Source organism: Leucopleurus acutus (genome assembly GCF_964270905.1).
Source record: "Leucopleurus acutus genome assembly, chromosome: 11".
Lineage (NCBI taxonomy): Eukaryota > Metazoa > Chordata > Mammalia > Artiodactyla > Delphinidae > Leucopleurus > Leucopleurus acutus.
The window spans coordinates 45,279,868-45,290,651 of record NC_139152.1 but is presented as its reverse complement, the minus strand read 5'-3'; the positions used below and the strand labels follow the sequence as shown (position 1 = coordinate 45,290,651).

The following is a 10,784-nucleotide window of genomic DNA, read 5'->3' as shown; positions in this document are numbered from 1 at the left end:
ATTGGACCGGAGTGCCAAGATGGGCGGTCTGAGATGGCGGGAAAAGGAGAAAAAAGGCTAAAGAGCAGCATGAGATTAGCCAGAAAGAGGGGGAGGAGCGGCGTACAATTTCAAGAGGAGAGGCGGGACCAGGAGCTCCCCGACGTGGGATTGGAGTGCCTATGGTATGACGTCATGCAGAGCCGCACCGGCAATTACTCTGTTTTAGAGAGAGCTGGAGTTGCGAAGTTGAGGGGTTGTGGAGCGTCGGGATTTCCTTCCCCTCCCTTCAGACGGTTTGGCAGAACTTGGTCTGCGATTCCTACATGTTCATTTGTCTCCTTTCCCACGTTTTCATACTTTAAGCACATTCCTTATCCTTCCACTTTTTTGCTGGTTGTCCTTATAAAAGGAAAGTAAATTACCCTATTTGGAATGAAAGTGTTCGATGATCGACCCTGTTTATCTTGTTCCCAGTCCTCTATTTTGTCTATGCAGTGTAACGACAGACTCTAGAGAAAACTGGAGAACCCGAAAATTACAGAATTGAGATAATCTAGCCTTCAGGCAAGAGGGAGGGGGGAAAAAGCGGAGTGAATAGGAAGTGAGGCTTTATTTCTCTTTAGAAATCTTCAAGTTAGTTCATTCTATGTCCAAGAATTAGTCATCTCTATTTTAAAGAGCAAATTAAAACTAAATTGGCTCCAAGGGGGGTGGGGTCTCAGCTGCCGCAGAAATGATTACATTTTCCAAGAATTCCTGACCCTGAGGAACTGCTAGGACACTAAAATGGGAAATCAAGAGTAATGAGACAATTCTGTTTCTCATTTGCCTGGGTTATAAGGAAGGTTTAGAATACAGTCAGATGTAGAACTAAGTTCTACATCGCACTGTGTAGGTTTAGGAAGGAAAAAATGCAGGGTATATTGATGATGACTTGTTACTAGTTAACTGGACTTAGAGGTGTACTGTTGTCCAGGGACTTAGAAACTGGACTGATTGGAAGCCCAGGAGGGACAGATTGGTCATGATTACCTTCTAATGCGATGTATGTGGGGCTTGTGTTATTCTGTTTGGTTTACAGCTGTTAAATTTTATCTGGCTCTGCAGGACATAGATTTCATCAGGCTATGTTTCATCAAAGCTGTTTAAAACTTATCCCTCCCTCCCTTAATCTTAAATTTTCTCACTTCCCTTTCTCTACTTCTCTGAAACAGTATCTAAACTGCTTCTTTCAGTTTGCAGAACTGTGTAAGGAACAGTTTTCCATCTGCCTATGTTCTCTGTATTCTCAGAGATGAGCAGGTAAAAAAGGAGCTAAAGGAGTTTGGAGGAGGTGAGTGCCCACCAACTTGATGAACCAGAACTATAGCAGGAAAATGGATGAACATCCTCAGAAGGAAACCTCCCTATAAACTGAAATTTGCCAAACACTGGAGTAGGGGAAGGGATCCCTTAGGCTGGGGAATGAAGAGGGTGACCTATGGAAGTTCCTTTTCAAACTTTTCCCTTTTCTCATCCTATCTAGATCATCAGATCCTCCTACTGAAGACAGTGTATGGAGGACAAAAGCTCATCCCCAGGAAGGTCTCTTCCCAGCTGGGGCCCAGGAGCCACAGAATCAGCAGCTGCAAGGCACCGGAACAAGTAAACAAGATGGGTCCCCGCCCATTGACAATTCTGCTGCCCAGGTGCCACCTGGTGGTGATAAGCAGTAAGTGGGTAACACGAAAAAGGATGGCCATTTGTTAGAGGAAGTGTCTAAGCGAGGAGAGCACTTAGACTTCCTGGTTTTGCAATCTGCATTTATATGTAAACTACAGCTGCCTCCCAAGGTTGGATGTGGTAATCTGGTCTCAGCCTACTCTCCAAGATGGAAGGGGCAACGGGATTTGAGGAAACTTCCTCTGTATTATTCCTTGTAAGTTACTGGAAAGTAGTGGTCCCATTGCTGGATGGCTATCATTAGAACTTTCTTATGCCAAGTCTGGAGTCAGACTGCCTGAAGAGATTCCTAGTTCCATTCCTTACTAGTTGTGGAGACTTGGGTTGATTACCCTCTTTAAGTCTTTCTCCTCTGCAAAACAAGTATAATAATAATGCCCATTGTGTCAGTGAAATATTGCATGTAAAGTGCCTAACACAGTACCTTGGTTTATATTAAGTACTCACATGTTAGCAATTTTTCTAGAACTCTCTGCTTATTTCCTATGCAGCAACACAGGACCTTTTTCTCCATAAGGTAGCCCTTCATATAGCTGAAGACATCTATTGGGTCAACCCTCAGTCTTCTCTTGCCAGTTTTTTTCAGATACCCCACTGGTTTGCCAATGGCCCTCTGCAAAAACTATTTAGAAGAACACACAATACTTTAGAACTGGTTCCACTCAGATAGATGTGGTAGAACTACTATATTTACAATGCAGAACTATGGTTCTTTTACCCTTATGGAGTTTCTATAAAGGTACCTAGAACATAGCAGCCTCTTGATATTTATTAACTGACATGTTATAAAGAATAAGATTTTAATTTTTTGCAGCCAATTGGAAGTCCCATGTTGTTCTCACATGAATTATTGCTAATACAGATCTCTGCATTTGTTTCTCAGATAGGCTCAAGCAATTTTTAGAGGGAAGGTCGGTCAGTCCAAATTGACCCTTTGTATTAATTTAGTCAATACAAGTTACAGACACTTTCCATATTACTTAGTGTTTCCTTGTGTTACTGTTGGTAACTGGGCTTTTCATATTTTTATACAATTAAAAAAAAAAACTGTAGCCCTTGGGTATATCACTAGAGACTAGGGATTTCTCTAACGTGAATGTGCTAGTCAACATTTACTAGGCACAAATGTTCAGTTTTGATTCCATCAAACTCTACTGTTAACTGACCCATAATTATTCTCTTATCTGCAATGACTTAGCAGGTGAGAAAGAGGAAAGCAGTTCCTGACATCTGGGAGCTGTCCTGACACAGCTAGGCTTTGGAATTATTAGGATCTGACCTGGGCTCACAGGTACTGTTGGACACAATCTCACAAAACACCAATATCAGACAAGACTACTCAGTGACTGTGATGAAGTGAGGCAAAAAACAAGATCACTTCACAATTTTGTTTAAGCACTAGACAAGGTCAGTGTGCAAACCACAAAACACCAAACATCCCCCTCTCCCAGCTAATGCAGCTTCAGCTTCACTTTAGTCTGCCCTTTTTCTAGAGAAGATAAAGATATGCAATTATAAAATTTTCCCTGCTTCCCTGACAGCACTCAATTTAGAGTGAAGCTCCACTTCCTTGAACCTTCCCCCGACTCACTTAATGAAGTTCAAGTCCTGTAGGGTCCTTCCTAACACCCTCTTGCAAGACACACCGTGGTTCCAAATGGCATCCTCTCTCCATCACTGCAATGAGCATTAAACCCAACTTGTTCAATTGCAGGTGTATTCCTGGTGGTCTTTAGCTGGAGCACGTTAATAAAGTACATACGACATCTACAGTTTCCCAAATCTATCTCTTCAAAGATACTTGGCAAAAAAATAATAAAGTTAGCTTGTCAGGGTTTGGCTAGGATGAATTCATGTTGATATCTATGATCACATTTGTCTAAATGCTCATAAACCATCTCTTTTAATAAACCAGAATTGTGCCAGAAAATCAACATCAGGCTTATCAATATGTGGTTTTTAGAATCCACAAACAATACTTCAGTATTTGCCCATTTTTAGTCTTTCGTGCTGCAGCGCCGCCCCCCCCCCTTTTTTTTAAATGACTGGCCTTAACCTAGCCCACCATCTCCAACCCCAGGTGTAACCTGAGTGATCAACCAGACAAGAGAGCAAGAGGTAGCAGCAGATATCATGGGGAAAGAACAAACCAGGATCACTCTCTCTACCCCCAAATCCACTGTCCCATAGACTAGACACTTGAGTTGTTTCCCCTCCATCAGCCATGAGCTGAGGAGGAACTGAGGTTTGGCTACTGAGACCCTTGGCCTTACTGACTCTTAATTGGATTTAAAACCTCTGTGGTTCTATGTGGAGGCAGAGGGAAGAAAGGGACGAACCCTGAGGCTCGTGTCCCCAGAAGAACTCTCCTTTCCCCAGCACCTCTTAAGCCTTGAAGGCTTAAGGCACTGGTGACTGAGGAAGGGATGGGGTAGGAGTTACATCAACTGCTGTCAACTCAGAGAGCAACTGCCACCTGCCCTGCTCTGTTTGAATAAGGGGAGGATCTGTCGATACATATCCCATTCCCATGTCCCAGCACATCCACCCTTCTTAGTACCTGCCCCCTAAATGACCCTAGGAGCCCTGGTTACTAAGGCAACCTGGGAATAGTTCCTGCAGATAGAAATCAAAACAGATGGGACTATTTTTAAACAAGACTAGGTGGCTCCAATGTTTTTACCTCACAGCGTACCTTCCCCAAAGCCCCATCTGATCTTGTTCTGGGTCCCTACCCTTCTTCACTGGCCTCCATCCATCCTTACCACTATGTGAGAGTGGGGTCTTTATTTCATTTTGGCAGGAGATCTATTTACTGCTCCCATCTTCCACACAGAATATCTAAGCAAGTTTTCACTGCCTCCATTTGTTAAAAATATATTTTTTTATTTCTTTGGAACGTGGTGGGCCCTGCCCTATGGATGTCCAGGCCAAGCCAAGGTAATGAATGCTCCCCTAGTCTTTGGGCTGGAGTACTATGGTCCCCGACTTCCCATGGGCCCAGGAGCAGTTCCTGTATTGTCCAACTCAGCTAGGCCCCAAATTGTCTGAAGGCTCCTATCAGGCCTTCTCTCCTGGCCACCCACTTCCCAATCTTTCCTGGCTTCCCCTCTGGGCAGGGTATTTTTTTCTTCCAAAGCCAGTGCTGGAACCTGTGCTGTGCAGAAGAGAGGACAAGACCAACGATGTCCCCCAAATTCCCATCAGAGAACACACAACCCCTCAGTCAGTCCTTCCTCTGCTGGCTTCAGTCTGCACTCCTATGCAAGCCCCCTCTGTGAGGCTGGAAGATGGACAAGAGGACCCTCATAAAAGGGAGGTGAGAGAAAACACACCAACCCAACCCCTGCTCAGAAGCAAACTCCTGTAGTCTCTTGTCCTAGTTCATGACTGAGCCCTTTGGACAGGGCCTGGGAGGGCTAGGCGAGTGGGTAGGTAAGGGCCCCTCGACCCCAGCCCTGGGAGGCTATACCAGGGGAATGTCCATTAGCTCCATCAGTGTGGCATGGCTGTGATACGCATGCTCTGGGAGGCGATGGGGTAAGTCACCATGGGAGTGGTGGTGTGGCTCATTGTGATTCCTGCCAAGGGTTGGGCCATCGATACAGCCACAGGAGCCACAGATACAGCCACAGGAGCCATGGAGACAGGTGGGGGTGCCATTCCCTGGGCAATTGTTTGAGCCAGAGCAGCCGACAGTGGTGTGATCTCTGGGTTCAAGTGTGGGGGTGGGGGTGGTGGAGCAGCAGGCGGTGCAGCATTAGCTGGGGGAGCGGCTGGAGCTCCCGCAGGGGCCACCAGTTCTTGCTGGGACACGGGGCGAGGCTGTAGAGCCTGGCTGCTGAGAGTAGTGTGAGTCTGGGCGATGCCATGGTTAAAAGTGGCGACAGTGCCCACGGTGGGGGCCAGAGTCTGCTCAGTTGCTGGTGCAGTGGAGCTCAGGGTCATGACCTTAGCCTGATTGCGGAACTGGGCATTTTGTTCCAGCAGTACCTCGTTGGTGGCCAGAAGGTTGCTGACCTGCTTCTTTAGCTCCTCTACCCGCTTCCTGAGCATGGCATTCTCTTCCTCTAGTAGCCTGCACTCCACCCCTCGGGGTGGAGCCAGGCTGTATTCATATGATTCAAAATGGGGGCCATCTGGGGGGCAGCATCCACCTCGCCGGCGCTTGGGGCCTGGCTCATGGTCCTCAAAGCCCCTGTCAGGGAGATCGTAGATATCATAGAGGTCATGACGTCGTCCTGGGGGAACTGGGCCTGTTGAGCCCCCACCACCAGCACCTCCTCCACCTCGGGCATCAAACTCAAAATCCCGCTGCAGGTGACGGAACTTGCACTTGGCGCCTCTCTGGCAATCACCCTTGAGAAAGTCACGGCAGATAGGGACCTCCTCCTTCCCATTTGGTAGGTCAGCTGGTGAAAGGCCCAGGCCGGCTGCCACTTTCTGCCTCAGCCGAGGGGGCAGTTCTCCTGTCTTCTTATAGCCATCCTCATCCTCCTTGGAGCCATGGATGAATCGGCAGTTTGGGCGGCTACACTCCTTGTTCTGGAAGTCATGGCAGAAGATGAACTCGTTTTTGCTCACCCCCAAGTTGGACACCTCACTCATGTCCGGATGGCGATAGCGGCAACGCTTGCCTCGCTTGCACACATTCCTCAGGAAGTCTCTACAGATAGCATCTGAGCTGGCCCCGCCACTGCCTGCCCCTGTCCCACTGGCCTCCTCACTGCCACCGCCTCCAGGGCCTCCACCGCTGCTCCCAGTGCCGTTGGCATAGCTGTCCCGGTCAGGCATCCTGGTCCCCCCCAACTCAGGGCTTTCTTCCTTTTCTTGCCACCCTTGGTGACTGCTAGGAAAGAGGAGAGCTGTGTCAAACAGGAGTCCTCCAGCGAGGCCAAACTCTTGCTGACTGTACGGCAGGCAGTCCAGCAAGAGGCAGGCCAGAGGCATAATGGCTCTGGAGATGGAGAATCTAACGGATGAGAATTCTGCCTGGACTGGCTGGCTTGTCAGAAGTCTTGCCCAGGCCCTGTGCACCTGGTCTAGGTCAGAATGATTCACACTTGCCTGGCTGTCGGAGGGAGGGAGCTGGGGTAAAGCTACCTCATCTCACTAATGGTGATATGCCAAGGAGGGAGCAGGGAGAGAACAGTGTTGGATTTTATTTCCCCTTCTGAATTGACCTTATTAAAGTTGTGGAATCAAAATTAAAACTGCTGTTGGTGTCTCATTAGGCTAAGAGGAGACTGAGAACAGTGGCTAAGATAAGCTGCTGAGCTACTAAGCGCAGTGGATAATGGAGTACTGGTGACATTACTTCCCTGACCCCCTCTTCCATGGGATCTCAGGTGAGGACTCTGTGAAGTATCAGATCTCTAGACCCCAGGAAATCCTGAGTAAAAAGACTGGTATCACCAGCTTTAGGGCAATACCTAAACCTGTCATTTTTTGGTATTCTCTCCCATATTACCATTATTCTCAACTCTAGGGTGGTCAGCCCCCTCCCCCTCCATTTCAGGGGAAGAGTTCTACAGCTGGAATCTCTACTTATAGACCTCAAAAGGACAAAACCATTTGTGGCAAGATCAAGGCAATAGGAAGGAGTTACTTTCACAGGAACAAGTGACCTTTCTTTCCCCATTCTATACCCCTCCTATCCCTCCATCGGAAGATCCCACTGACATCAAACCACACCATTCCTTGCCCTATAAAGATGCTCTTTACTTACAGACTCTATAAAAGCTTTTAAAGTCTCCTCTTTCCCAAAAGAGCTCAAGAACGTCAGTCCACTGCCCTGGTTCTAGCGCTGTCCTCTCCCCACAGCCAACAAGACTAGGAGTCCCTGCTACCACGTGTCTGACCTCCTAAGCCTTTCCTAGCCTTTTCAGGCTCCCCCTGCTGTTCAAATAGGAAAACTTTATATTGTTTCCCCTTGAGTATAAGGGAATCTTTCCAATTTCTTTGGCCTTGACCACCCCCAACCACCCGGTCCATTGCCTTGACTTTGCCTTCAAGACAAAATGAACCCTAAAATGAACCGACTAGGTCACAGGCCAGAGTTGCAAGAAAATCTGTAAAAGAGGGGTCATCTTCCTCCAAAGGGAGGTAGTCTCAGAAAGACAGAAACAATCAAGCAAAAAAGAGTGGGAAAAGAGAAGACACAAATTTTCACTAAAAGGGAAATGACCTGGTGAAAAATAAATGGCATCTATCCAAGCCTGACCCGTGTTACAAGTCCCACCAGAAGCTGATAATCATATCTGATATGCCTCCCCACCCAACTTTCCCAGGATTGTTTGATACCTGAGGTAGCTCAGGTGAAGTCCGGGGCTCCTGTGGGTCTCCACCTCCACATCACTGCTGGGTTCTGAACAGGAGAAAAACAGAGACTTGGGTGTGAGAAGGGGTAAGAATGGAGAACTACGGGGTGGTTGTTATAAGAATGAAGTCTGACAAAATGGCAAGAGCTCTGGGCACGTCAAGATTTCCTTAGGATTCAAATTGAACTTCCCCTGTCAAAGGGAGAAGCTGCCAGTAAGAAGAGAGTAGTAAGGAACAGAACTAATTTGGAGAGCCTAGGAGGACGGGTTGGAAAACCAGCCCTAAGTGAACAAAGCGTGAGGGGCACCCCGTCTCAAGGTGAAGGAGGATGTGGGGATCAAAGCCCGGCCTAGGGTTGGGGTTAGGAACTCCGAACAGGGAGCCGTGCAAGGGCAGCGACTGACAGTGCAATGGGATGGCGGATTAGACTTGAGGGCGGTGACTGTGACGCTTCTCAACACCCCAGAGTTTGCGAAAAAAGTCCTAGGAGTTTACCGCAGCATGTCTCTAGCCTGGCAGGTTCTGTGCAGTGCCGCCGGAGCTCAGCCGGGGACCAGGTGAATAGGACACTAAACGGAGCACTTAGTGAAGCGGGGAAGGGGACTCCAGGTGACATCAAGCAGAGGGGATGGGCAGGGCTGTGACGTCACAGAGCTGGCGTTTGCTCGCGAAGCGGGGTCAGTCAGAAAAGGGATTCGGCCCTGATACGTGAGGAAGAGCCAAGTCGGTCCTGGGGGGCCTTGTGTAGCCCGGCCGAGCCCAGCCGCTGGGCCGGCCCCGACTCCTCCCCTCCGGGCGCGGCCTCCACCTAAGTCTCCCGCCTCCCTCACCTGCCGCCGCCGCCGTAGTTGCTGCTGCCGCCTGCCGGTCCTCTAGCTTCGACAAAGAGCCGCCTACCCTATCGCCCTTCCGCTTCCTGCGGAAGAAATGACACTCTAGCCACCAGACCCGGAACCACACTCTATGGTGTGCGAAGTACTTGCGCGACAAGCCGCAGGAAGTTCCCAGCAAGCTTTGCGTGTCACCATGGCAACCTGACCCAACAGCCAAGAGCCCCCAAAACGACTTTGTAATGCAGGCCTAGACAAGGGAGGAGGGGAACCACATTTTGCCCCTGTGCCCGCGAGATCAGCTTGAACACTCTCCCTGACGTGTGTAACACCCTTTCCAGGAAGTAAAGGGCACCCAATGCTCCAGCAGCTCCGAGGGCCAGAACCCCCACACCCGACTTGCAGCCTAAGGAGCTTGCTTGACTTCCTCTACATCACGGGGTGGAGAGGTCGACTGTACTGGTACAGAATCCCCAGCCAATGGAACCATAAAAATCACATAACACACAAGACGAATTTTTTTCTTCAGCTAAGACAGCAAAAGATATGATTTATTGTTACATGTTACATTCAGCCACAACTGAGAATAGAACTAGTCCAGTATGTCAAAAGGTCCAGGGCAAAGGGCCAAAAGGGGCCGTTTTGATACGAGCAAAGTGGGTCTCTCAAAGGCGGTCGAGGCGATCAGAATGGCCATCGATGTTCCAGATCCACTGAGACAAATTCTAGACAGTAGGCAAGCAGTCCAACAATTTGTACCAGCGTCCCTGGCCTCTGGCTTCCCGTGTTTCTGCTCCTGTGGCTTCCATGGGTGTACAAGTTTACTTGGACCTCTGCCTCATCTTTCTTCTTTTGCGCTTCAGCCTGAAAACCAGACATAAGTATACACCTCCTGCCCACAAACCCGAGCTCAGTCTTTCCCTCCCATTTTACATCTGGACAATACAAGGGAGGGGTAAAATCAACAATACGACGCTGCCGTCTCGTGTCCCAACTCCTGGCTTTGGCCAGTCAATGCTCATAACGTTTTTCACCCAAAGTTGTTGTAGATTTCTAAACCAAATGTTCCTCCCAAGTTTCATCCAAGGCGCGCTCCACTTCCCCCCTCCTGTACTGGAAATGTCTCAGCATACCTGCGCATTCGCTTCTTCCTCCACTGGCAACCGATCATAACCAGAGGCAGACAATAAAACAAGGTATCATTAGTTTTAGTAACAAGTTTAGGCAGGGATATGAAGAGCATTATATGAGTAACCACATCAACAATTTGGACTCCCACCCGGATCCCAGACGTAAAACCCCGAATCCCGCATGCGCTCTTCTACTCCCGCCCTCTCTCGCACTCCCAGCCTCTCTCACCACAGCACTTACCCACCACTTCCTTTGCTTCTCCCCAAACTATCCTTCCTCTCCCAACATATCTTGGGCACCCTTGAGAACCCAGCGATCCCGGAACGATGGCGGACTTCCCTTGCCAAGGTCTACCCCCACAATCGCCAATTCTTAACAGCCTCAGATCACTGCCAGGGACTGCTTACCTTCGCTCTCATGGCGCGGAGGTTTCTACGGGGAAAGAAAAAAAGTCTGCAGTTAGTTTGCTATAACGATGGTAACTGCAGAGATCAGATGTTAGTGGATTGTACTCGGAAACCGAACACAGCAGCACAGACACTCACCTCCGAAGATGGCGCTAAGGCCGAGAGAGGGCTAGAGGCCCGCCTACGGATATTTAATGGAACGCTCATTGTCGTCATTTCCGCTGTCTCGCCCTGCCCCTAGGGGCGGGGCTGCCCGAGGGGAGTAACAATAGGTTTCGGCCTTAGGTATCTGAGAAGTGATTGAATTAGGAAAGTTCTGTTGGAAAACAGTATTTTGAGTTTGAGTTACAAAATTCCCCTTTCCCCAGTTTTATTATGAGGATACTGTATT

At 48.7% G+C, this 10,784-nt stretch overlaps 1 protein-coding gene and 1 long non-coding RNA gene across 4 annotated transcripts; both read right to left on the bottom strand.

Annotated features, from left to right (window-relative positions):
- Positions 1-3,699: 3,699 nt before the first annotated feature.
- ZC3H10 (zinc finger CCCH-type containing 10) lies at positions 3,700-8,893 on the bottom strand. 2 transcript variants are annotated; one of them, XM_082849758.1, is made up of 3 exons: positions 8,856-8,893; positions 8,008-8,071; positions 3,700-6,553 (listed from the first exon to the last, which is right to left on the bottom strand). In XM_082849758.1, the coding sequence occupies exon 3, from the start codon at positions 6,496-6,498 to the stop codon at positions 5,200-5,202; it is 1,299 nt and encodes a 432-aa protein (XP_082705884.1). In that variant the 5' UTR covers positions 6,499-6,553; positions 8,008-8,071; positions 8,856-8,893; the 3' UTR covers positions 3,700-5,199. The 2 variants fall into 2 exon arrangements, with proteins under 2 accessions (XP_082705884.1, XP_082705885.1); XM_082849759.1 differs by having other exon boundaries at positions 3,700-6,550; positions 8,856-8,879.
- Positions 8,894-9,369: 476 nt separating this feature from the next.
- Positions 9,370-10,552, bottom strand: LOC309968461. 2 transcript variants are annotated; one of them, XR_014326574.1, is made up of 4 exons: positions 10,532-10,552; positions 10,394-10,418; positions 9,989-10,011; positions 9,370-9,719 (listed from the first exon to the last, which is right to left on the bottom strand). It is a non-coding gene; the product is annotated as an uncharacterized lncRNA (long non-coding RNA). The 2 variants fall into 2 exon arrangements; XR_014326575.1 differs by lacking the exon at positions 10,532-10,552 and having other exon boundaries at positions 10,394-10,524.
- Positions 10,553-10,784: the final 232 nt, after the last annotated feature.

Excerpts from the sequence above, each read along its gene's own strand:
- ZC3H10 (XM_082849758.1), bottom strand. The coding sequence starts at position 6,498 with ATGCCTGACCGGGACAGCTATGCCAACGGCACTGGGAGCAGCGGTGGA.